The 27,953-nt window shown below is 43.0% G+C and overlaps 1 protein-coding gene across 2 annotated transcripts in view; it reads left to right on the forward strand.

Moving 5' to 3' along the window:
- SCFD1 (sec1 family domain containing 1) overlaps window positions 1-27,953 on the forward strand; it is a 304,030-nt gene that overhangs the window by 63,568 nt on the left and 212,509 nt on the right. For both annotated transcript variants that reach the window (XM_030214680.1, XM_030214681.1), the window contains 3 exons: window positions 4,630-4,715; window positions 15,210-15,309; window positions 20,966-21,105. In XM_030214680.1, coding sequence (XP_030070540.1) covers window positions 4,630-4,715; window positions 15,210-15,309; window positions 20,966-21,105 — 326 coding nt within the window. The remainder of the gene's footprint in view (window positions 1-4,629; window positions 4,716-15,209; window positions 15,310-20,965; window positions 21,106-27,953) is intronic.

Below are 27,953 nucleotides of genomic sequence, written 5' to 3' on the forward strand. Positions count from 1 at the left end.
AATGTTTGAGAGCCTGAAGGCAAAAAGAGATATCCCTGAATTGCCGCAGTGAGGCAGTAACGCTGAAAAGATGAGAGTCCATTCACTTGAATGCAGGGTGAGACAACTAAGAAAAAATGACTTGCAATGTTTCGACTGCCGCCACATGGACTGCTGAAAAAAGCAGTTAAGCAAATGTCCACCCCTGACAAGAGCCTCACTGACTACAAACTCAAGAGTATACTCTTAGTTCCTCCTTGGCAGATGACAGAACCCATTGCCATGGCAAAAACCAACATAGCACTCCCCGCCTTGCTGAGCAGTAGGGGAACAAGATATACCCGAAGGTAAACGAATTGTTGTGGTCCCCCAGAAACAAAACATATACAAACAAGCTTCTGCTAAAAAGAGTAGTGCCCGAAGCATCCCTATGACGGAACTAAGGTTCTTGTGATAACTAGATGATACTTAAAGAGCGCAATTGATGACCCTGAGATTCCAAAAAGGATGAAGGAAAATTCCTTCTGGGAAACTAGAAAGTAAAATTGTACTCTGCAGAATAGAGCGAGGAAATGGCCAAAGGCCCAAGGTCACCAAGAAAAAAGAAAAAATATAAGATGCACCACCCGGTGCGTGACCTGAGAACTCTGCCGATAAGACTTTCCCCAATTAGTGAGTCGTCTAGGTTAGGCTGAAACAAGGATCTCTAGTTGTCAACCTAGAATCGTAAAGCGTCAGAATCTGCGATGAACCTGCCAAATAGCAATATGTAAATAAGCCTCTGACATATCCAAGGCCGTTAAATACTCTCCTTGCCGAACTGTCACTATGATCGACCGAGGAGTCTCCATACAAAAAGTTGTGATCCTGAGCGCGCAATGAACAACCTTTTAGAACTAAAATAGAACGGAAGGAAGAGTACTGCTGAAAATGACCTGCTAATGCTTAAGCAAAAAACTAGCCATTTTCTGGGTTCTGAGGAGGAGAGAAAAGGTGACCAAGGACACTACTTAAATAGGGCTCCATATCCCAGCCCTATCCCTGTGGCGTGTCACAGCTGGGTAAACTTTAAATATAGGTGTCCAACAACCATGGAAGCACGCTCTTTTTTTTTTTTTTTTTTTTCCAGCAAGTTCAACCATTTGCTCGGAATGGACACCTGATTCACCGGCCCGTAATCTCATGGATCTCCCCAATCCTCGTACCATGGTCATGCCTCCTCCCTCACTGAGATGTACCAAACCCACACCCATTAGATACGAATGCTGGGTTTGATGGACTTTTGGTCCTTCCCAAGAAGACAATACCTATGTACCTATGCCCATTAGACATGAATGCTGGGCTTGATGGCCTTTTGGTCTTTCACAGCAGAACAATACTTATTTACCTAAGACATAGTGGCACAGGAAGTGAGATCCCTTCCAAGTGAAAGGAGGCTCTGGAGAGAGGGCGCATAGAATAAAAATGAAAAAGGACAGACTTGTAAAATACTTTTACCGGAGAAGAAGAATTTGTGCCGCCGCTACTTAGAAAAGGCGGAGGAGACAAGACTATATGAATTCAAGAAAGCTTGAAACAAGAACATAAGAGCTCGGGATAGTAGATGGTATGTATAGGCATACTGGACCAAACCAGAAAGTTTACCATCTGCCAATGCTGAACTGATAGCATAGATGTAAAAAACAAAATGGTTTCAGGACCTTCCACTATCTTTAAGGGGGAAATATGCAAAATGAAAAGGTGACCTCATTCTCTAAGTGGTCATCTGTCCTGTAACTACCAGAAGAAAGCCAAAATGAAGTATGAGAGGCTTCAAGACAGTTGGAAAAGAAGAGAAGACATGAACCAAGCCTGCCTGCAATTGAGTGATTGGGAGCTTGATAGACAGGGCTGTCCCTCAGAGAATATGAGAGAGCATATATATTCTTATGGCATCTAAAAGCAATCTACTTTATGCCTATAGAGGAAATTTCTTAAATTCTTAAAAAACACTGTAGAATACCACAGCCATTGAGAGAAATTCTTAAAAGGAACAAACTCTGTGTATCCACAAATTAAAATCATAATTTGTGATTTTAAAACTGAAATTACAACCTTGCAGAATTTACATAGTCTCAAGGCAGAAAAAGAATAAGAAATATGGTAGAACCGCAACACTGGGAAACCACAGAGAAAAATAATCCTGGATTATAGAGCAAACAGCCTCAAACCATTTGTGCAAATGGTGTGCATAAATGTGCAAGTACACAAGCCTTCCACGTACCACCTAGATTGCATTGTATAGTGGTTTTTTTTTTTTTTTTTTTTACTTCTCTCTTCTGGATAACCGATGTGATTGGAAAATCATGCTTTCAACCCCCTAGTTCCCCTGAAAGATGAAAGAATGATATTCGTCTGTTCTCATTTCTATAATTCGTTGTAGATTCAAATTATGGAGCGCCACACATACCACAGAGCACTGCGTTCTGAAGGAGCAGGCTGCAATATAGAAAAAACTTGGAGCCGAAAACGAATGGACTCCGTCGCTGACAAAAACATGCTGCAGTGTCTCCTGCATAATGGAGCTCTCTCCGCCCCCCCAAAAAAAACACACGTCGCGCGGAAAACAAAATGAGCGCCGCACGCACCAAATTCGCGGGAGAGGCATCCGGAGGCGCACCCGACCCGTCCACAACTGCTGAAGCAGACCGCGACGGCGAGGGACCCTGGGCTGATGACTGAAGCCCTGAAGACAGCGAAAGAGAAGGTCCCGACGCACCCCCCAGCGGCGCACAGTATTTACAGGAGCCGGAAGAGGAGATCCCCCGACGCTGGCATACAGCGCAGCGTCTCAGACATGACGGTAATGCGCGTGCATGCGCGTACCCGATTCGCGCCAAAATCTCCTTTTTTTTTTTTTTTTTTTTTTTGAAGCCCTGCTCTGCCGAACAAACCGCTAAAAATAAAACTGACAAAAACGGAGGGAAGAGCAAAAAAGACAGTCAAGAAACCTCCTTCAAATTATTGCTGCTTTTTTTTTTTTTTTTTTTTTTAAACAGTTAGATAACAGACACCCAAAACAGCAACCAGAGCTGCCTGCTCGTTAAAGTAATGGGGAAAAACTCTGCTGAAGAGTAATAGAATAACACAGAGCTGCCTGCTCGTTAGAAGCCTGGGGATTTTTTTTTTTTTTTTTTTTTTTATAGCTGAGCGCTGCCTGCTAGCTTGCTCTTTAAAAAGCTGGGAAAGGAAAAAATACATATACGTTTTAACTTTCTATAGTGGCTGCCTCTCCCAAAGACATACACCTTTCTAAACAAAGGGTAGCCCTTCCCAGCTACATATGGGAGATGGGGAGGAAGGGGGGAGGGACCCGGGGGCACCCCGAGTTTAACACCCCCAGAGGCTGTAAAGAAAGAAAGGAAAAGAAATCTCTATCTGACCAGCGTCTAACCGAGAATTCCTAGGCACAGAAGAGGTAGCATTGTAGTTCTTATTATTAACCTCTAAAAGAGAAAGATAAAAAGAGAGACTAATGGGCTCGCTTCCTACCTGCTGGGAGACTGAGAAAATACTGAGGCTAAGGTCACATGGCCAGGGCTCCTATTGGCTCTCTAGAGTCAGAGTTTTTTTCTCAGTCTCCACCTGCTGGTAGGCGAGCACAACCCATCAGTCCAATCCTGGTCCGGTCCGGAGGGACTAAAGGAAAGCAAATTAGCAGGTAAGATCTAATTTCTCCTTTGGTGGGGATGGAAGTATTCTTTGAATTGGTAGCTAGGGTATATGTTCCAACTGTCAACTGTGTGCATGATAACATCACCAACAGTGTGGCTTTGGATCCATGCTATTCAAGGAAAACCAGCCTTTAGAGGAGGAGATCTTCATCTGGTGGGGGTTGGGCACCCTGCCAGCTAAGGTATTTATATTTTGAGTTGGGGGAAGGATGCTGGGGGAAATGGGAAGAAAAACAAGTGGGGGCAGAAAGAAAATGTTGTGCCTACCCCACTTGTGCTCAAGGCCAACCAAAACTGGTGGTCTAACTATGCTACTAGTACATATGTACATACATACATACACAGGCAATGGCAAAAAAGAAAAAAACAAGCAAACTTTAAAAACCCCTGTAAAGACCATATTGTACTGGTATTACCACAAATCCAACAAAAAACTGAACCATATCAAACCATAAAGGCAGAAAATTAACCAGCCCTAAATCAGTTGTCCAGCCATTAAAAAAACAAAAACGTTCCTACAGGCAGAGAGCTAAATATATGTGGTTTCCTTACTCCTCGAAAAGTCAGCATATTGCTTCACATTCACTTGTAAAGGAGTGAAAGTGGCCACAGGAGAACTGCTTAAAAACGTTGATCAGATTATATAACAAAGTTATATTGGATATTGAGACTTTCAAAGCAGAGAGTGGAGTGTTCAGTTGCTTTAGGTCTCAGTATCCTGGAAAATATGCTACAAACTATAGTTTAGGTGGGAAGATGGCAAAGCAAACAGTAACAGGAGTTCACTAGCAAGCTGTCCAGTACTTGTTCTGTACTTTTAGTGGGAATTATGTCCCATAATTCATTTTTCGTGGTTCACCCAAAATGATTCAGGAAATTTCTTAACATATGCTGACATGAGCAAAACTTCTGATAGATATTTCTTTTTCCATCTGAGAAACTGGATAAGAAACTGCGAGAGAACCTGAGAGATGCGAGGAACAGCCTTTTCACAGGAGATACAATCAGTGCTGGACAGTTCAGGTATGGGCTTAACATTATAAAATAAGTACAATTAAAATACAAAAACTTTCAATGCTTATTTGGTTGAAATCCAGGTCTTGTTACCAAAATGTTTGAAGATATACTGGATGCATGTGTTGACTGAAAGAAGGCATTAGTGCGTGAAAATCATCATGAGTTATTTAAGTAATTATTTGTTGTGATCTAGAGGAAAAGTAACCTTAGTTACTCAAAAAATAGTGGCTTTTCAGCTTTTGCCATGCCTAGGCACCTGTTGATGAGGTTGCCATGTGGCCTCTAACTCCTCCCTTTCGCGGATCCAGCTTCTGTGACACTATCAACATAAGTTGGTCGGCCTGAAGAGAGAGCCTCCCCCTTTTTGGATTTCCTTTCAGAAAGCAGGGCCTGTGGCAATGGACTGACTATTCTACAGATTTGTTTGCTTAATAAGATTTAATGAACTATGCTAGCTTTACTAACTTGGGCCCCAGTATTCAAAGGCAATTTTCTGGATATTGGTAACTGTTTTCCATGTGATTTTTATTTATTTATTTATTGCATTTGTATCCCACATTTTCCCACCTCTTTGCAGGCTCAATGTGGCTTACAATACATCATGAATAATGGAGATATGTAAGAAATAAACATTTAGTATTATAGAAGGATCTTGGGTAACATGGTAATGATAAAGCATATTATTAATATAACAAGCAAATAGTAAAGACAATTCTGGGTATGTGTGAAGGAGTTCATATTTGTTGGTCTTTGTGGTATGTCTTGTTAAAGAGATGGGTCTTCAATAGTTTGCGGAAGTTGGTTAGTTCATGGATCGATTTTAAGTTGCGCGATAGTGTGTTCCAGAATTGCCCTCTCTGGCCCTCTTTGTTGATTTTCTGTGGCATTTTCTGGCTAGTGCTGCTGAAAATTGTTAGACTACTTCAGTTCCTGAGTTACCTCCCTTTTGTTGACAGTGTTGCCAGAGCCCCTGTGTCCATTGAAAAAGAAACATAGGAACAGAGAAAATGACAATGGAAAAAAACATGCAGCCTATATAGACTGTTCATCCACATCAACTATTAGAAGAAACATACAAACATAGAAAATGATAATGGAAAAAAGACCAACCATACCAGTTATTAGGCTCTACAACTCCTTCCTGTCCCTCAGAGATATTCTGTAACTGTCCATGCTTTTTTGAGTTTAGATACTGTCCTTGTCCCCACCACTTCCACTGAAAGGCTGTTCTAGGCATCTGTCACCATTTTCATATGGAAATATTTCCTTAGATTATTTCTGTTTTTACCCCACCCCTTATCATACATTATGTGGCTGCAACCCTATTATCACGACCACAGAAAGTGCGTGATCCCCAAAGGCATGGGCTAGTGATATCTTTCTGGAGGGCCTGCCCAGGTCGTGATCCTATTTGGAGTTGCAGGGGTCATGATCCGCAGTTTAGGCAGCAGTGGTCTATCTCCTTTTGCTCATATTCCAATGCTTACATGCAGTTGAAAGAGACTGACATGATGAATATTTAAATTTCTCTACCTTATCTCCCCTCTCTCCTTTTTCTTCCAAACAATATGTATTAAGATCTCTAAGTCTGTCCCCATTTGCTTTTGTGATGAAGACCACTGACCATTTTAGTAGTTACTCTCTGGGTAAACTGCCATCCTGTTTATATCCTTTTATAGGTGTGGTCTGCAGAATTGCACAGAGTACTCCAAATTAGATCTCATCAGAAGCTTATATAGAAGCACTATTACCTCTTTTTATTCCTGCTGGTCGTTCCTCTCCTAATACATCCAAGCATCTTTCTGACTTTTACTGTTACCTTAAGACAATCAGATAACCATCATCCCCAGATTCTGCTCTTCTTTCATGCATAGGATATCTCATCACCTACTCATGTCCTTAGCATTAATGCATGCTGGTGTGCAATAATGTGCATTAAAACTTTAAAGCAGTTTAGTAAATATAGTCTTTGTTTAGCTATCGATCAACTGCAGTTTTCAAGTACCATACGTCAACTCTTGCCTTTCCACCACTTTTTTTTATATCAGGTGCATTTCACCCTTTATAGAATTTTTAAAAATTCTACTATATATAACTACTTTTAAAAATAATTCATATTTCTTACATTTCTTTGAAATGTTGATTTCAATATTTAATGGTTGAGAGGATATGTTTCATCCCCAAATTCTGCTCTTCTTTCATACATCAGAGCACTTCTTCCTCTACTCATGTCCTTGGCCACACCTTAAACTTGGTCTTCCGGATAACTTCACTTCCCATCGCAAAATTTGGCTAGTCTTTAAGAAACACTTTAGTTTCATGTAGGTCTGTTTTCTTAAGCATCAGTTCAGAGAGGTAGAACAACTTGCAAAAACACCAGTTGCCCTCTCACAATGCTTCTCATTGACGCAGATATTGGGAATACCTTAAATTTCGTTAAGAAGACCAAACATGCCTACTTTTTGCAGGTATCATCTATTTCTCTTCAAATAAAACAAAATGGTTCTTTCAGATTCTTAATACTGGGACAGAGTCAGCATGAATTCAGCCAAGAGAGGTCTTTCCTCACCAATTTGCTTAATTTCTTTGAAGGTGTGAATAAACATGTTGACCAAGGTGAGCCGGTTAATGTGGTATGTCTAGATTTTCAGAAAGCTTTTGACAAAGGGTCCTCATGAGAGATTTATGAGGAAAGTAAGACGTCATGGGACAGGAGGCAGTGTCCTGTGATGAAACAGTGGGTTTCTAAGCCTATGAACTGTATTATTTTGCTGATGACATGTATTTCTCCTAATTGGCCAGCAGATGGAGATTGTCCCACCTAAGCTGTGAGGTAATTTTTTAGTCTCAGCTAGGCAGCACAGAGGTAAACCTGAGGCCCTGCTCAGACCTCTGAGCAGTTAAATTTCCTGAAGCATCCCAGGCACTTTTCAGGTAGTGAACAAGTGTTAGATAGTTTTAATATTGATTCCCATTTGTTTTACCTGTTACCTGTTCCATCTGTTTTATATGGTTCACTGTTTAAATTTTGTGACAACAAACCTGTTAGTTATTGGCTCTGATGTTCTGGACTGACTAAGAATCCTGGTGGTTTGTGTTTTGGGTCTGTGAGTGCTTTCTAGGAACTGTGGGTCCCCTGGGATTGTGGCTCCAGTAACCTAGAAATCACTGGAAAATAACTTGAGAGTGGGAGACTCACCCAGAGGCAAGTGAGACCCAGTCGGTGGGGTGGAGTGTGCTAGTGTAGAGCACAAGCAGCAGGTGCAGGCAGACCTGAACTCTTCTGGGGACATACCCTCCAGGTGGCTGCAGGATTAGCCCCAGGCAGGTGCTAGGTGTTTCATGACACCTTCTGTGGATTAAGAATTGGTTATTGGACAGAAAACAGAAGGTAGGGTTAAGTGGTCATTTTTCTCAATGGAGGAGAGTGAATAGTGGAGTGCTGCAAGGATCTGTACTGGGGCTGGTGCTATTTAACATATTTATAAATGATCTGGAAATCAGAATGACGAGTGAGGTGACTAAATTTGCAGATGACATGAAACTATTCAAAGTTGTCAAAACACATGTAAATTGTGAAAAATTGCAGGAAGGACCCTTAGGAAACTGGAAAACTGGATATCCAAATGGCAGATGAAATATAATGTAGACAAATGCAAAGAGATGCACATTGGCAAAAATAATCCGAATCATAGTTATCTGATGTTAGGGTCCACTTTAGGAGTCAGCACTCAGGAAAAAGACCTAGGTGTCATTGTAAACAGTATGCGGAAATCTTCTGCCCAGTGTGTGGCTGCAGCCAAAAAACCAAACAGGATGCTAAGAATTATTAGGAGAGGGATGAAAAATAAGACCAAAAATAATATAGTTTCTCTGTATTACGCCATGGTGCAACCACACCTTGAATATTGGGTTCAATTCTGGTCACCATATCTCAAAAAACATGTAGTGGAATTAGAAAAGGTTCAAAGAAAAGCGACCAAAATGATAGAGAGGGTAGAACTGGTCCCATATGAGGAAAGGCTAGAGAGGTTAGGGCTCTTCAGCTTGGAAAAGAGATGGCTGAAGGGGGATATGATTGAGGTCTACAAAATCCTGTGTGGTGTGGAGCGGGTGGAGGTAAATTGATTTTTTACTAATTGAAAAAGTACAAAGACCAGGGGCATTCAATGAAATTGCACGGAAATACTTTTAAAACAAATAGGAGGAAATGTTTTTTTTCACTCAATGAATAGTTAAGCTCTGGAACTCATTGATGGAGGATGTGGTAACGGAGATTAGCATATCTGGGTTTAAAAAAAGGATTGGACAAGTTCCTGAATGAAAAGTCCATAGTCTGTTATTGAGATGGACATGGGGGAAGCCACTGATTGTTCTGGGATTGTTAGCATGGGAATGATGCTAATAATTGGGTTTCTGCCAGGTACTTGTGACCTGGATTGGCCACTGTTTCCAAACTTCAGCCTTTCAAGTTTATTCAAGAGTCTCCTATGAGGAACCGTGTCAAAGGCTTTGCTGAAATTTAAACAGATTACATCTTGCACATGCCCTTGTTCAAAATTCTCTGGTCACCCTATCAAAGAATTCAATTAGATTCATTTGGCACGAATTACCTTTGCTAAAACCATATTGTCTCGGATCTTGTAACCTATTGGATTCCAGGAAATTCACTATTCTTTCAGCATCACTTCCATTACTTTTCCAATATCCGAACTGAAGCTTACTAGATTGTACTTTCCAGTTTCTTCTCTGTCACTACTTTAGGGAACGGGGACCCCATCTGCTCTTCTCCAATCCCCTGAAACCTCTCCCATCTCCAAGGATTTAAACAACACTTTAAGAGGACCTGCCAGAACCTCTCTCAGCTCCCTTGATGTCCTGGAATGGATCCTGTCAGGTCACATGGCTTTGTCCAACTTCAAATTTATCAAATATATCAACCTAAGCATTTATTGTACTTCTGTATTATGTACTAGACTTCTACAAATCTAAATTTTGTAACCGCCTTTTTAGCAATATGTAAGCCACATTGAACCTGCCTTATGGTGGGAAAATGTGGGATACAAATGCAATAAATAAATAAATAAATTTTCAAGTTTTATTTTTAGAGCAACTCCAGGGGAGGAAAGACAATTTGGGAGAAGGGGGATAGGAGTACAAGTAAGAGCAACACAGATGCACAAGGGAAGCCTGCAAGCAATGCTAAGAACCACAGAGAACTAAGCCTTTCATACTCAACTGGGGAAAGGTCAAGAAAACAAAAGAATAGCCATACTGGGTCAGACCAATGGTCCATCTATCTATATCACAATCATTGTTGGTTTAATCATGACTTGATAATGATTGTGACTGTTGGGCAGATTGGATGGGACCGCTTAGGTCTTTATGTGCTGTCATTTACTATGTAAAACAAAACGACCAAAGAAAATAAAGATAAATGTTAATTTAAAGGAACCACAGACAAAATTTGAACTGAAAATGAAGTAATAGGAGTTGTGCCAGGTGCAGAGGAGACAGTAGGAGTAGCAGTACATCCTATTTGAGACCAAGGCATGGAAGAGGTCCCAGGGTTTTCTTTCAGACTGCTTCCTCAGTCTTGGCAATGCCAACTGTGGGAGGTAAAACAATTTTGGGAGCTGGCATTTTAGTACCACGGCCATTTCCTACTGCCCCCGCTGCATCTGGGACAGTTATGTGGTAGGTTTGGGCAGCCACAGGTAGACTTGGTGGAGCAGCAGGGGGATGCCCAGCTGGTGGAGCCACCGTTAGTGAAATACTCAAAAGGAGTCCGTTTTTGCCATTTTGTCATCAGACTGCATGGCTCTCTCCACAGGCTCTTTCAGGAGATACCTCAGATCTTTTAGCCCCTCAGGATTGTTTTTCACCCCATGGGGAGTTGAGAGCTCAAGAATAGCCGTACCGTGCCCCAGCTGGATCTGGAGCCACAGTTTGTTTGGGCCCTTTCTGAGTGTCATAGAGTGGCTGTTTCCGTGCTTCTACCATCTTGACAGGTTCAGGAACCTCAGGCAGTTTCGAGCTGCTCCAGGGGAAGTGGATCCAGATTTGGAACTCAGGAGAACCAAATGGTCCAGATGTAAAAGTTCATGTCTGCCTCATAAAGGAGCCCCCATTTTGCCCTCTTCCTCCTAGGAGGAATTCAGGGTACCCTGGAAGTTGAGAGGATGTCCTCTCACAAAACTGGAGAGTTGTCAGGAAAGATGAACCCTCAGTTGTGAGACTTCTTAAGAGGGAAGAACTGCCTTCTCTAATAGACCAGGGCTAGAGGCACTCCGTATCCTGAGGATGGTTCCTTAGGAGGTCTTCCCCCTCCCCAAGGCCTTTTCCCTTCTTAGGGCCCTCTTGCAGTTGGTCCTTGCAGAGTGGAAAGCCCCTGATTTGGTACTCAGGATACCAAAGTCATGGGTAGACTGCATTTCCTTCAATGGAGTGACTTGGATAAGCTTCTGACTTTTTCAAAGGTTGATGCCTTGATATCTGTGCTTTCAGAAAAAGACCACCATCCCTGTAAAAGAAATGGTGCTGAAGGATTAATGATCAAAAGATGGAACAGCTGCTTAAGCAGTCCTTTGCATGTAGACCCTTTGTTAGTGATTGTCTTAATGAAGACAAGAGAGTTTCTTATGTCCTTGGATCTCTCAGAGGTGTACTTCTATGTAGCAGTTATGGAGGTGCACAGAAAGGTTCTTCGCTTTTGTGTTCTTTGTTAGCATTTTCAGTTCTAGGCGGTCCCTTTTGGCTTTATTGTTTCATTGGTTAGAATATTTATTATCTACAGTGCAATTTATGATGAATTGGAGTGAGAATTCACCACCAAACCATCTCCTCCTCTTCACCCTTTAACCCACTCCCTCAACCAACCAACCCAGGCCACCTTCTCCTCTTTTCCTGATATCACCGAAGAGGAAACCACCCATCTTCTTTCTTCCTCGAAATGCACCACCTGTTCCTCTGACCCCATCCCCACCAACTTACTTAACACCATCTCTCCTACCGTCACCCCCCCCCCCCATCTGTCATATCCTCAACCTTTCTCTCTCCACTGCAACTGTCCCCGACACGTTCAAGCATGCCGTAGTCACGCCACTCCTCAAAAAACCATCACTAGACCCTTCCTGTCCCTCCAACTACCGCCCCATCTCCCTCCTACCCTTCCTCTCCAAGATACTTGAGCACGCAGTCCACAGCCGCTGCCTTGATTTTGTCTCCTCTCATGCCATCTTCAGTCCGCTTCAATCTGGCTTTTGCCCCCTACACTCGACAGAAACGGCACTATCTAAAGTCTGCAATGACCTGTTCCTTGCCAAATCCAAAGGTCACTACTCCATCCTCATCCTCCTCAACCTATCCGCTGCTTTTGACACTGTCAATCACGATTTACTTCTTGCCACACTGTCCTCATTTGGGTACCAGGGCTCTGTCCTCTCCTGGTTCTCCTCTTATCTCTCCCACCGTACCTTCAGAGTACACTCTCATGGTTCTTCCTCCACCCCCATCCCGCTCTCTGTTGGAGTTCCTCAGGGATCTGTCCTTGGACCCCTTCTTTTTTCAATCTACACCTCTTCCCTGGGCTTCCTGATCTCATCTCATGGTTTCCAATATCATCTTTATGCTGACGACACCCAGCTTTATCTCTCCACACTGGACATCACTGCCGAAACCCAGGCCAAAATATCGGCTTGCTTATCCGACATTGCTGCCTGGATGTTCAACCGCCACCTGAAACTGAACATGGCCAAGACCGAGATTATTGTCTTCCCACCCAAACCCACTTCCCCTCTCCCTCCACTCTCTATCTCAGTTGATAACACCCTCATCGTCCCCGTCTCATCTGCCCGCAACCTCGGAGTCATCTTCGACTCCTCCCTCTCCTTCTCTGCGCATATCCAGCAGATAGCCAAGACCTGTCGCTTCTTTTTCTATAACATTAGCAAAATTCGCCCTTTCCTCTCTGAGCACACCACCCGAACTCTCGTCCACTCTCTCATTACCTCTCGCTTTGACTACTGCAACCTACTCCTCACTGGCCTCCCACTTAGCCATCTATCCCCCCTTCAGTCCGTTCAGAACTCGGCTGCACGTCTTATCTTCCGCCTGGACCGATATACTAATATCACCCCTCTCCTCAAGTCACTTCACTGGCTTCTGATCAGGTACCGCATACAGTTCAAGCTTCTCCTACTAACCTACAAATGCACTCGGTCTGCAGCCGCTCCTTACCTCTCTACCCTCCTCTCCCCTTACATTCCTACCCGTAACCTCTGCTCTCAAGACAAATCCCTCCTCTCAATACCCTTCTCTACCACCGCCAACTCCAGGCTCCGCCCTTTCTGCCTCGCCTCACCCCATGCTTGGAATAAACTCCCTGAGCCCATACGCCAGGCCCCCTCCCTGCCCATCTTCAAATCCTTGCTCAAAGCCCACCTCTTCAATGTCGCCTTCGACACCTAACCACTACACCTCTATTCAGGAAATCTTGACTGCCCCAACTTTTTGTCCTTTAGATTGTAAGCTCCTTCATAAGTACATAAGTACATAAGTAGTGCCATACTGGGAAAGACCAAAGGTCCATCTAGCCCAGCATCCTGTCACCGACAGTGGCCAATCCAGGTCAAGGGCACCTGGCACGCTCCCCAAATGTAAAAACATTCCAGACAAGTTATACCTAAAAATGCGGAATTTTTCCAAGTCCATTTAATAGCGGTCTATGGACTTGTCCTTTAGGAATCTATCTAACCCCTTTTTAAACTCCGTCAAGCTAACCGCCCGTACCACGTTCTCCGGCAATGAATTCCAGAGTCTAATTACACGTTGGGTGAAGAAAAATTTTCTCCGATTCGTTTTAAATTTACCACACTGTAGCTTCAACTCATGCCCTCTAGTCCTAGTATTTTTGGATAGCGTGAACAGTCGCTTCACATCCACCCGATCCATTCCACTCATTATTTTATACACTTCTATCATATCTCCCCTCAGCCGTCTCTTCTCCAAGCTGAAAAGCCCTAGTCTTCTCAGCCTCTCTTCATAGGAAAGTCGTCCCATCCCCACTATCATTTTCGTCGCCCTTCGCTGTACCTTTTCCAATTCTACTATATCTTTTTTGAGATACGGAGACCAGTACTGAACACAATACTCCAGGTGCGGTCGCACCATGGAGCGATACAACGGCATTATAACATCCGCACACCTGGACTCCATACCCTTCCTAATAACACCCAACATTCTATTCGCTTTCCTAGCCGCAGCAGCACACTGAGCAGAAGGTTTCAGCGTATCATCGACGACGACACCCAGATCCCTTTCTTGATCCGTAACTCCTAACGCGGAACCTTGCAAGACGTAGCTATAATTCGGGTTCCTCTTACCCACATGCATCACTTTGCACTTGTCAACATTGAACTTCATCTGCCACTTGCACGCCCATTCTCCCAGTCTCGCAAGGTCCTCCTGTAATCGTTCACATTCCTCCTGCGACTTGACGACCCTGAATAATTTTGTGTCATCGGCGAATTTAATTACCTCACTAGTTATTCCCATCTCTAGGTCATTTATAAATACATTAAAAAGCAGGGACTGTCCTTTGTTAAACTGTACAGCGCTGCGTAACCCTAGTAGCGCTCTAGAAATGTTAAGTAGTAGTAGTAGATCATTATTACTCCAATTGTAAAGGATATAAGAGAACCCTGTAATCTGGTTTCAAATTACATACCAGTGGCTTTGATACCATTATTTACAAAGATAATGGAAGGTCTGGTCTGTTCCCAATTGAATGATTATTTGACGAAACATGATATTCTGCATATATCCAATCTGGATTTAGACCTTATCATAGTACAGAGTTAGTGTTGATTTCAATTTTTGATAAGGCTAGGAGAGTACTGAGTGAAAAGGGCAGAGCACTCATTCTACAGTGCGACATGTCATCAGCATTCTACCTAGTTATTCTGCTCTCTGAGCTTGATATAAGCAAGATTGTGAGCAATGTTTTAAAATGGATTGAAGGTTTTTTGACATCTCACTCTTGTAGAGTTATGCAAAGAAGAGCCCTGTTGAATTGATGCACTAATCCGTGTGGAGTCCCACAGGGCTTCCCTCTGTCACCTTTTCTTCATTCTTTGGGAACTGAACTTTCAGATCTGGGTTTTGTCAATTTCAGTTATGCAGATGACATTATAGTTTTAATTCCTTTTTATTCATTGTGAACGCAAGTATCATCTTAAGTTCATAAGGTATTTGGAGATAATAAGCGCCTGGATGTGGAAATATAAACTAAAATAGAATGCCAAGAAAACTAAATTTTTGTTACTGGGTTATAGTCCAGATCCTTTGACAGATCATATCTTAGTAGGAAAAGAAATAGGTCTCAGTGCACATGAAAAATCTCTGTTTCACTATGCGTTTGATTACTAATCCTAATCAATCTGGTAAAGAAAGAGAGCTGTATTAGATTCAACTATTTAACATTTATTTTTGATATTTCAGTTTCCAGAGGCCTCTATTAGTCCTTGTTGACAGAAATATAGATTTGGCAACTCCTTTACATCACACATGGACATACCAGGCTTTGGTACATGATGTTCTGGTAAGAAAAATCTATAATGGTCATCAGTTGAATAACATTGCTTAGATCAACAATATTTAGATGATGGTCTTGATAAGATGACAGAAGCAGTAGAATCATTTGCAGTAAATCATGGTGATTCTATTTGATTTACCCATCACAATTTGGTAATAATTAGAGTATAATTTCTTGAACTTTTATAATTTTTGACAGTCACTTTTTAAAACTTCATTATAGCAGTGGGTGTTGATAAGATGACAGAAGCAATAGAATTATTTGCAATAAATTATGGTGATTATATTTGGTTTACCCATCACAATTTGATAATAACCAGAGTATAATTTCTTGAACTTTTATAATTGTGACATCACTTTTTAAAACTTCATTCTAGGAGTGAGTGTTCAGTGTAGGAAGGTATGAAGAGAAACTTAAACAGTGCAATAGTATAAAAATGGCTAGTGGAAATCTATGGTATAGACCAGCACATTACATGTTATGAGGTTGGTATTTTAAAGTGGAAAATGTTTTAATTTATAGCTGAAATTGCAAAATCCAATGTTTGTGCTATGTACTGTAATGCCCCATGTTAGAAGGCATTCATCTGAATTCACATCTAATGTGGGTTATAGAAAGAATATCACGTGACATGTGAAGTATATATGAATGCATCAGTGCAGTGAGACATAAGAGCAAAAGCTTTGCTGGATAGTTAAAAGATTCAGGAAGGTAGGGAGAGGCTGTGTATTGTTTCTGAGAGACAGGAGCAGGGAAAGCCCCCTTCAAAGATTCAGGTTCTTCTCTTCAGTTTAATGCCCGGCACCAGCTCTGCAGGCTCCTATTTTTTAAGGTAGTGCTTCTCCATCTAGTCCTTGGGGCACACCCAACCAGTCAGATTATCAGGATATCCACAATGAATATGCACTGCCTCCTCAGTATGCAAATCTGTCTCTGTCTCATGCATGTTTATTGATGGTGTCCTGAAAACGCAAGGGCTGGCTAGAGAAGCACCGTTTAAAAAGTGAACTAGATGGAATATTTTTCAACTCATCCCCTTGAAGGCACAGATTATTGTGAGGACAACAGCATTCGGGTCATAGGCTCCAGATGCCATTGCTGAGTGACATCACTGCTCTGTTTGATAAGTGGGTTCCCTGTAGAATACTTTACCTGTAAAAACATTTGATATTCAGATGTCAATAAATGAATAAAACACATGGGAATTAGCATTTAACATTAAAACATTATTGCATTTATATTATTCTAGGCCAAATGCAATTAAATCTAAAAGTAACTGAAATGCAGAGTCCAAGAAGTAGGCAGATCTCCTAAGTCTCAATGTGTGGTTGAGACACTGGTGCAGGGATGAGGGATTTAGATTTGTTAGGGACTGGGCAACATTTTGGGAAAGGGGGAGCCTGTTCCAAAAGGATGGAATTCACCTTGATGGGATGGAACCCAGACTGCTGGCATTAACAATTAGAAAGGAGAGAGAGCAGCTTTTAAACTAAATTGGGGTGGTGGTGGGGAAGCAGACAATCGCCTAGGAGTGCATCGTTTGGCGTGGAGTATCCTCGAAGGAAACTATTGAAACAGAGTCTTTAGGGAATCCCAATAGAAAGGTTTCAATAATGGTGAAATGGGAGAACAGAGTAAAGGTTGCAAATTATCCCTGTCAATTTCTAAGCAGCTTGTAGATGCAAGGAAAAAAACACAATTTGAAGTGTCTATATACAAATGCTAGAAGCCTAAAAAAAATAGAGTATATAGCACTAAATAAAGAGGTAGATATAATGGGCATCTCAGAGACCTGGTGGAAGAAGGACAGTCAGTGGGACACTGTGCTATCAGGGTACAAATTATATCACAATGATAAAGTGAATCAAATTGGAGGAGGGGTTGCGCTTTATGTTAAAGAAAGAATTGAGTCAAATAAAATAAACTTTCTACATGAAACAGCAGCGTTTGAATCCTTATGGATCGAAATTCTATGTGTTAGAGGAAGGAGTATACTGGTAGGTCTATACTACTGTCCGCTAGAACAGAACGAATAGACAGATGAAGAAATGTTTATAGAAATTAGGAGAGCTGGCAAACTGGGCAACAGTATGATAATGGGTGATTTCAATTACTCAATAATAAAGGAATCTGTAGAGCTCAATATCAAAAATCAAAAACATATATGTTATGTAGAAAAGTTTTTGATTTCAATTACCCCAATATTGACTGGATAAACGTTAGGGAACGCCAGGGAGGTAAAATTCCTAGATGAAATAAATGACTGCTTCTTTGGAGCAATTGGTCCAAGAACCAACAAGAGGGGGGAGCTATTTTAGATCTAGTCCTTAGTGGACTGTAGGGCGTTATAGGCGCGTTAACCATGTATGCGCCTACAATATCCGTATAGGCGCTGACATGGTTAGCACGTGCACTAAGTGTAGGCGTGCTAAAAACATTAATCCACCTTTGTAAACGGGGCCCTAAATTTGCAGATGATACAAAACTATTCAAAGTTGTCAAAACACATGCAAACTGTGAATAATTGCAGGAAGACCTTAGGAAACTGGAAGACTGCTCATCCAAATGGCAGATGAAATTTGTGGACAAATGCAAAGTGATGCGCATTGGAAAGAATAATCCAATTCATAGTAACCTGATGCTAGGGTCCACCTTGGAGATCAGCACCCAAGAAAAAATCTAGGTGTCATTGTAGACAGTACGCTGGAATCTTTTGTCCAGTGTGCAGCAGCAGCCGCCAAACAAAGAGCAAATAGGATGCTAGGAATTATTTGGAAAGGGATGGTAAATAAGACCAAGAATACTATAATGCCTCTATCGCTCCATCGTAAACCTCACCTTGAGTATTGCATTCAGTTCTAGTCGCCATGTTTTAAAAAAGATACAGAGAAATTAGTAAGGGTAGAGCGACTAAAATGATAAAGGGGATGGAACTCTTCTCATATGAGGAAAAGCTAAAGAGTTTAGGACTCTTTAGCTTGGAAAGAGATGACTGAGGGGGATATGATTGAGGTCTATAAAATCTTGAGTGGTGTAGAATGGGGAAAAGTGAATCGATTTTTCACTCTTTTAGAAAGTACAAAGACCGGAGGACATTCATTGAAATTACATGGAAATACTTTTAAACAAATAGGAGGAAATATTATTTCACTCAAAGCATAGTTAAGCTCTGGAACTCGTTGCCGGAAGATGTGGTAACGGCGGTTAGTGTATTTGAGTTTAAAAAAAAAAGGTTTGGACAAGTTCTTGGAGGAAAAGTCCATAGTCTGCTATTGAGAGAGACATGGGGGATGCCACAGCTTGCCCTGGGATTGGTTTCATGGATTGTTGCTACTATTTGGGTTTCTGCCAGGTATTTGTGACCTGGCTTGGCCACTGTTGGAAACAGGATACTAGGCTAAATGGACCGTTGGTCTGATCCAGTATGGCTATTCTTATGTTCTTAACTATAATTAGTTTTCAGTGGATTAAGTGATGTAAGTAATGTGAAAAGTGCTGTGTGTAATGATGGCAAGGTTGTGTTAAATAACTTGTGTTATCTGCAGTATAGTTGTATGATGTTTGGAGATGGGTACCAATAATGTATTACTCTCATATTCTGATGTGTTGTAATGCTGGTCTAATATGACATGTGGCAGGGGTTGGAAATGAGGATGGGAGAAGTGGCATTTGGGCAGCCTTGTGATTCAGGAAGATTTGGGAGAGCCATTGTTCATCCCTGGAAACGAGCTATAAGAAATTTTCTTTTTGGGATCAGATGGGTATTTGTGACCTAGACAGGATGCTCGGCTTGATGGTCTTTGGTCTGAATAAACATGGCTTTTAGCTTCTGTTCCTGAACTGCTGTCAAATAATAGTTACATGATAAAGTACAGTTGCTCGCCTTGAACAGATTTAATTTGATGACACTTACGCATACACATTTTTAGAAGCTTTAAAGAAATTCTCCTTTTGGACATACATGATGCTTTCTTGGGGTCTCATAGTATCGGTGCTTTTTTTGTGCCAATACGCAACGGTACGGCGTACCGACACCTTTTTTTTTGCCCTGCACCGCGCCATGGTTACCGCCACTTATCTGCCCACCCTGGCGCCCTCTTCTCCCCCAAGGATCCTTTTTATTTTATTTTAAATTTACCTAACCTCCATTCAAGTCCGACCGTATGGGCAGCAGCGTCACTGGAAGTGCTCCCCTCCCGAGTCCCAACGTCTCTATCAGAAGCTTCCTGATTCGTTCATTCTCAGTGGCCTTCCATATCTTTTGCAGTCCCCTTACCATTTTCCTGCATTCAGCTACTACCCTTTCATATTTTTAAGTGATACAAATTATGTTCATCATATAATCATGTCTATTTGTGTATTTTCCTTCCAGTGGCTAGGAAGCATTGTGATAGCTATGGAACCAATACTGTTATTTCCCAGGAGGAGGCTTTGCTTTGTGTCCTATTGACTCAAAAAGTCAGATTGCAATGAAACAGGGATAGAATGTTTTCAGTGGTTACTCCTTTAAAGTGGAATAGATTGCACTATCAGGATGGGAAAGACTAACAAGCTTTTGATTGTTATCAGTGAAGGAGATAATAACTAGAGGTGATGGTGGGGTTTAGTGAGGCGTGCTTGATGTTAAGTGCTTCTGATTCTTTAAGCTGTTGTGTAATTTTTATAGAAATTGTGTTGAGTGTAGGATCAGAGTAGTGGTATAAAAGTTTGACTAGTAAGAAATTTGTAGAACCTAATATGGCTTTAATGTTATAAAGCTATGGATGTACCTGTTTTTCTTACCTTTAATATTCAAACCAGTTATTCATGAAAATATTTCCATCCATATTTGGGATTTGGTAATTTTTTAATGTTTCCTGTTCAGTATTTATGTACAGATTTACGTTATATAATCCTTTTCTTGGATCTTCTCTTGAGAAAAGGCACACTTTGGGTATAGAGGTCAAACTTAACACAGGCCCAGATTTCTTCACACTGGGGAGAAGCAGTTGTTTTTGGCCATTGGGCATCAGTTTTATAGTAAATCAAAGAAAGCTCTTCAGACACCAAGTTGTTCTGATCACTTCCAAGTATTAGTGCTACTAGTTAAATGTATAGTGCCCTCATTTCAGAAAACTATAAATATGATTGGTGCCAATTCAACTACAAAGCTGCCAATCCCCCCCCCCCATCTTAGAAGGCAAAAATAATGTAAGGGATTAAGGGCATTAACCCCCCTCAGTCCCTCTTGTTAAATACTGACTGAAGTAAGCACTACTATAACAGTTGCTCTCATTTTGGAGAAGGTGCAAAAGCTGATAGGAAGTCTTTTTGATTATTCATGTATTCCCATTTTTTTTTACAGTTGTCAAATGGGAAATGTATATATAAGTTTTCAGCCCATCCATGACATAACCCCTTTGAATATCTGCATCCTATGACACCTACACATGCAAATACTGACTGTCTTGTTTTCATTCCATTATGGGCATTTATACTTTTTTGATGGATTCTCTGCAGATACGGGATTTAAGTTCTGCAGATTGCATGTTGAATCTCTCTTTGCTTAACAAATAAATTGCTTTGCTGTATAGACTGTGTTCTAAAATGATATAAAAGTTTACTGCACTGGAAATGTAAACAAATATAAGCCTGACATGTAAACAAAGTGTTTGTTTTCTAGGACTTCCATTTGAACAGGGTTAATTTGGAAGAATCTTCAGGCCTAGAGAGTTTACCAGTGGGGACAAGACCAAAGAAAAAGAATATTAAGTCCTATGACTTGACAGTGGCTGACAAATTTTGGCAGAAGTACAAAGGCAGGTAATAAAATCAAAGTTAATAATGAGGTCTGTTATTGCCTATGATGCTTACTTGCTTGCTTTAATACTTAATAGCACACACCTACTTCCATTAATTTGCTGGATTCTAATATTACTTTAGTTCATAAACTATGAAGGGATAGCACAAGGAATGGTTATCAGTAGTGGACAGGCAGGAGTGGTGACCGGGCTTGGTTCAGAGAGGTTCCCCACAGGGCATGGTGCCCCAAATCCAAGAGTCTTTAGTGACCACCTTCCCTTCAAGTTGAGCCTCTCATGCTGGTAGTTGTCATGGAGAGAATCAGAAAGTAGAGGAATTCCAACATAGACACAACCACAGGATGCTTATCAATGAAGAGCAAGGTCGAGGTCCAACATGGACCGGAGAGGGATCAAGAAGCATCTGTTGAGATGAATAGGAACTGGAAAGCAGCAGTAGCAGGTTGAAGCTCAAAATGGCACCAAATAGTGCAGACCAACCTACATAAGAATAGCCATACTGGATCAGACCAGTGGTCTAATTAGTCCAGTATCCTGTTTCGAACAATGGCCAATCAAGGTCACAGCACCTAAATCTTTTTCTTGGGTGCTGACACCCAAGGTGAACCCTAGCATTAGATAACTATAATTAGGATTATTCCTTCTAGTGTGCTCAGGATAATCCACCAAAGGCGGAGAACTTGAACGTCCCACAGAGAGACACAGAGTAGAAGAGAAAGTGGGATGTTTGACCACTGAAACCAAACACTGGAAAGGTGAATTCTTCAAGAAACAAATGTTTATTAAATCAAAAGACTCGACACAAACGTTGTGTTTCGGCCACTAGGCCTGCATCAGGAGTGTACAGAAATAAACACACACACACACACACATATATATATATATATATGTATTTACAGTTTAAAACAATGAAAACGTCATATAAAATGAGAATAAAAAGAAGAACAGGAATATTAGGATATAAAAATGTAGTATAACTTTAACTTAAACATAAATATTAAAAAAAAAACATGGAGAATATATGTGTATTGGAAACGACAAAGAGTATGAACATATACATAAATACCTCTCTTGACAAAATTTGTGTGCGTCAAAAAAATGTATGTGCTTTCAAAAGTGTAATTAAAATAAATAAGACAATTATCCCTACATGTACATAATGTCATCATACAATTATATGGAAAATTGAAAATAAAATGAAAAGATAATAAAATTATTTGCTTTATGCAAATTATCCTGTTGAGCAAAACAAGTAATAAAAACATAATAGCAAAATTATGCCTTGTATATATCATAAAATAAAAACACTTAAAAAAAATTTAAATGCATAAAAAAAATATATAGAAAAAAGTGTATGTGCAAAGAAACTGACAAAGGATATTGATATATACATACATATCTCCCATGGCAATATTTGTATTCATGAATGAAAGATGTATATAATTCGAAAAACATAATTGTAGACAAATTATAGACAAATGATAGACATATAATAAAAACCAATAGTCAAAGATCATAGAGACAAAAACTTGCTTTATGTATGTCATTTTGATCCATATATAAAGAATGAGAAATAAAGAGGCAATCGTCTTAATGGTGACATAAGTTGTACTTTGTCAAAAGTCTACTGAATTAATGGTATGTGATTAGTAATATTCTTATCATATGATACTGACCAGCAGTGATGGAAAAAAAATTCCAGTGTGTATCATTTTGCATGTGTCCACATTAAATTTCATCTGCCATTTTGGATGCCCAGTGCTCCAATTTCCTAATGTCTTCCTGCAATTGAATAGTTCTGGGTCATCTGTAAATTTGATTACCTCACTTGTCGTTCCGATTTCCAGATCATTTATAAATATGTTAAATAGCACCGTTCACAGTACTGATCTCTGCAGTACTTTCACTGTTCACCCTCCTCCATTGACAGAAATGACCATTTAACCCTACCCTCTGTTTTTCTGTTCAATAGCCAATTCATAATCCATAGAACGTTGCCTCCTATCCCATGACTTTAATTTTCTTGGGAGTTTCTCATGAGGAACTTTGTCAAAAGCTTTCTGAAAATGTAGACACACTACATCAACCGGATTACCTTTATCCACATGTTTATTCGTGCCTTCAAAGAAATGAAGCAAATCGGAGAAGTAAGACCTCCCTTGACTGAATTTATTCTGACTCTGTCCCATTAAACCACGTTTGTCTACATGTTCTGTAATTTTATCCTTTAGAATATTTTTCTCCATTTTACTCTTCACTGACATCGGGCATACTGATCTGTAATTTCCCAGAAAACACTTGGAACCCTTTTTAAAAAAATTGGCTTTAAATTGGCCACTCTCTAATCTTCATTTACTATAGACGATTTTAATGACAGGTTAAAAATTACTAACAGCAGATTAGCAATTTCATGTTTGATTTCTTTCAGTACTCTTGAATGCATGCCAAGGGTTCTGATAGAACTCAAGGAAATCAAACAACGAGTAAGTTTGTATATAATTTTCTTTGACAGGAAAAGCACCTATGTTGTGAACTAGAGAGTTGCACGGGGACAGAAATCCAACCCGCCCCCGTGGGAATGTAACCCTTCCCTGCTCATTCTCGCCGCAAATAGTCTCCATCCCAACCCAGCCCTTGCCGTGCCGCAGTCACCTTGACCCCCCCCCCTCCAAGAAAACCAGATTCTACAAGCAGTAAAAATTCTAGTAAAAGTAACATAAACCATTTAGTTCTGTACTCTGCTAAGACAGCAGATATACTGATTAGCAAGACCCAAAGCAGTCCAAAAGAAAGTCAGAAGCAACACAGTCTCCACGCTTTCCTGCCTCTGCCGCTGATCCTCTAGTGGCGTTACCATGCCAATGGAATCATTTCAACAAATATGATCCCCTGTTTGAGAGATGCTCCCGCAAAGAGCACAGTCTGTTACTGAACCAATAAAATAAATGAAGTGGTGGCGGTGGCTATTTTAAATAAGCAGCGGCGGCGAGAAGATCAGCGGCAGTGGACAAGAAAGTGTGGGGACCTTTCCTGCCCATAAGCAAGCTGCTAGACCACCAGGGTGAACTGAGGTATGTGCAGAGAGGGAAGCAAAGCTCCCTTAGTTTTATTTTTCCGCAGGGAGGGAAAGCAAAACTCTGTTAGTTTTATGGTTCCACGAGATCCCTGCAGAACCCGGGTCCATCCTTGCGGGATCCTCGTGGACCTCGGTTCATACCCTCAGGATCCCATGGTACTGGAGGGGATCCCCGCGGTATCTGCAGGATTCCCGCTATCCCCGTTCCCGTGCAGCTCTCTAGTGTGAACAAGCATAGTTAGCCTGTCTGGTGTTGCATTTTGACACCAAATAGTAGTCGATCAGAAATTCACATCAGAAAAACTGTCCCAGAAGCAGAGCAGAGCCCCCTGCAGGCTCACAGTATAAACTCACATTCTCCGAGGACAAGCAGGCTGCTTGTTCTCACTGATGGGTGACGTCCACGGCAGCCCCTCCAATCGGAAACTTCACTAGCAAAGGCCTTTGCTAGTCCTCGTGCACCCATGCGTACCGCGCATGCGCGGCCATCTTCCCGTCCGAACCAGCTCGTGTTCGTCAGTCTTCTTTTGTCCGCGCTTGGGACGGTCGTGTTTTACCGTCGTTTCGCGCCCCTCAAGTTGACCCTCACGAGTCTTCGCGATTTCTCAAAAAAAAAAAAAAGAAAGACCTCGGTCTTTGTCCCTTCCCGTGTGTCCAGTTTGTTTTCCCCGACGTAAGTTTCCTTTTGCTTTCGGGGTAGGCCTTTTTTGTGGCCTCGGTACGGGTTTTTCTCTCTCCCCTATTTTTGGTGCCCTTCGTCACCATCGCGGATTTTGATTTTGCCGGCGTGATTTTTCCGCCTATGTCATCGAAGTCTTCCAGCGGCTTCAAGACATGCACCCAGTGCGCCCGGGTAATCTCGCTCACTGATAGGCACGCGTCGTGTCTTCAGTGTCTGGGGGCTGGGCATCGCCTGCAGGCCTGCAGTCTTTGTGCTCTTTTACAGAAGAGGACTCAGGTAGCGAGATTGGCCCAGTGGAACGTGTTGTTCTCGGGCTCTTCATCGACAACAGCACCGGAGGCATTGAGTGCATCGACGTCGACAGCATCAAGACCTTCGGCATTGAGGTATCGACCCTCTGCATCGTCGGTACCGAGACATCGGAAGGCTGCGTCGGCGTCAGTGGTACCGGGACCTCCGCTGTTGCTGATGTTGTCGGACGGTGGTGCTTCGACTGGAGTGCAGGTGAGGGCTGTCCATTCCTCTGCTGGTGGCGGTGAGCCTTCAGGTGGGTCTCCCCCTACCCTGAGGGCTCCTGCGGTACAGCCCCCCCGAGACCGATCTTCTTCGGCCTTGGCCCCGAGGAAGAGACGGCTGGATTCTACGTCCTCCTCGTCGGTACCGGGAAGCTCCGGTGACATGCTTTGTTTGAAAAAATCAAAGAAGCATCGACACCGGTCACCTTCCTGCATCGGTACCGAGAGCTCTGGGTCGCCGAGGGAGTCGGCACCCAGTAGGCATCAGCACCAGGAGGACCGCTCACCCTCTGTTCAGGAGGTGTCGATGCGCTCCACCTTGGACAGCCAGGAACAGCCTCCACGCCCGGAACAGACTCTGACCTCGACGCCTGCATCAGCTTCCATGTCTTTCACCACAGCTGCTCTGCACTAGAGTCTCCGGGCCGTTCTCCCGGAGATCCTGGGAGAGCTGTTGCGCCCTTCCCCTCCGGTACCGGGGGTGCTTGCGCCACCGGTACCGTCGAGTGAGGCGCCGGCTGGCCCCTTGCCCGGGGTGAGGTCTCCGACATCGGTACCACTTGCGGTACCGGCTGCGGCCGCCTCCCAGGAAGGCTCCCTGTCGGCGGAGGGAGCTTCGCCAGTGCTGGCGAGGGAGTCTACCTCTCGACCCTCCCACCGTGGCCGTGTTTCCACTGAGTCGAGTGGGGCACGGCTTCAGACACAGGTTCATGAACTTGTGTCTGCTACCGATGGTGAAGCCTCGTGGGAGGAGGAGGAGGACATCAGATATTTCTCTGACGAGGAGTCTGATGGCCTTCCTTCTGATCCCACTCCCTCCCCTGAAAGGCAGCTTTCTCCTCCCGAGAGTCTGTCTTTTGCGGCCTTTGTCCGGGAGATGTCTACGGCCATCCCCTTCCCGGTGGTCGTGGAGGATGAGCCCAGGGCTGAAATGTTTGAGCTCTTGGACTATCCTTCTCCACCTAAGGAAGCGTCCACAGTACCCATGCATCATGTCCTAAAAAAGACATTGCTGGCGAACTGGACCAAGCCTTTAATTAATCCCCACATTCCCAAGAAGATCGAGTCCCAGTACCGGATCCATGGGGACCCAGAGCTGATGCGCCCTAAAGAAGGCTAAGAGTTCTAGAGAGCATGCTTCGGCGCCCCCGGGCAAAGACTCTAGAACCTTAGACTCCTTTGGGAGGAAGGCCTACCATTCTTCTATGCTCGTGGCCAAGATTCAGTCCTACCAGCTCTACACGAGCATCCATATGCGGAACAATGTGCGGCAGTTGGCGGGCTTGGTGGACAAGCTCCCTCCTGAGCAAGCCAAGCCATTTCAGGAGGTGGTCAGGCAGCTGAAGGCGTGCAGAAAATTCCTGGCCAGAGGGGTATATGATACGTTTGATGTTGCGTCCAGGGCCGCTGCTCAAGGTGTGGTGATGCGCAGACTCTCATGGCTGCATGCCTCCGACCTAGAGAATAGAATCCAGCAGCGGATTGCGGACTCCCCTTGCCGAGCGGACAACATTTTTGGAGAGAAAGTCGAACAGGTGGTAGAGCAGCTCCACCAGCGGGATACCGCTTTCGACAAGTTCTCCCGCCGGCAGCCTTCAGCATTTACCTCCTCAGGTAGACGTTTTTATGGGGGAAGGAAGACTGTTCCCTACTCTTCTGGTAAGCGTAGGTACAGTCCTCCTTCTCGACAGCCTGCGGCCCAGGCTAAGCCCCAGCGCACTCGCTCTCGTCAGCAGTGTGCGCCTCAGCAAGGCCCCACGGCTCCCCAGCAAAAGCAGGGGGCGAGCTTTTGACTGGCTCCAGCAGAGCATAGCCGACATCAACGTATCAGTGCCGGGCAATCTGCCGGTCGGGGGGAGGTTGAAAGTTTTTCACCAAAGGTGGCCTCTCATAACCTCCGACCGTTGGGTTCTTCAAATAGTCCGGCAAGGATACACACTAAATTTGGCCTCCAAACCTCCAAATTGCCCACGGGAGCTCAATCCTACAGCTTCCAGCACAAGCAGGTACTTGCAGAGGAACTCTCCGCCCTTCTCAGCGCCAATGCGGTCGAGCCCGTGCCATCCGGGCAAGAAGGGCTGGGATTCTATTCCAGGTACTTCCTTGTGGAAAAGAAAACAGGGGGGATGCGTCCCATCCTAGACCTAAGGGCCCTGAACAAATATCTAGTCAAGGAAAAGTTCAGGATGCTTTCCCTGGGCACCCTTCTTCCCATGATTCAGGAAAACAACTGGCTATGCTCTCTGGACTTGAAGGACGCCTACATGCACATCCCGATACTGCCAGCTCACAGGCAGTATCTGCGATTTCAGCTGGGCACACGTCACTTCCAGTACTGTGTGCTACCCTTTGGGCTCGCCTCTGCGCCCAGAGTGTTCACGAAGTGCCTGGCTGTAGTAGCAGCGGCGCTTCGCAGGCTGGGAGTACACGTGTTCCCCTATCTCGACGATTGGCTGGTGAAGAACACATCCGAGGCAGGAGCTTTACAGTCCATGCAGATGACTATTCGCCTCCTGGAGCTACTGGGGTTTGTGATAAATTATCCAAAGTCCCATCTTCTTCCAGTACAGAGACTC

Source organism: Microcaecilia unicolor, chromosome 9 (genome assembly GCF_901765095.1).
Source record: "Microcaecilia unicolor chromosome 9, aMicUni1.1, whole genome shotgun sequence".
Taxonomy (NCBI): domain Eukaryota; kingdom Metazoa; phylum Chordata; class Amphibia; order Gymnophiona; family Siphonopidae; genus Microcaecilia; species Microcaecilia unicolor.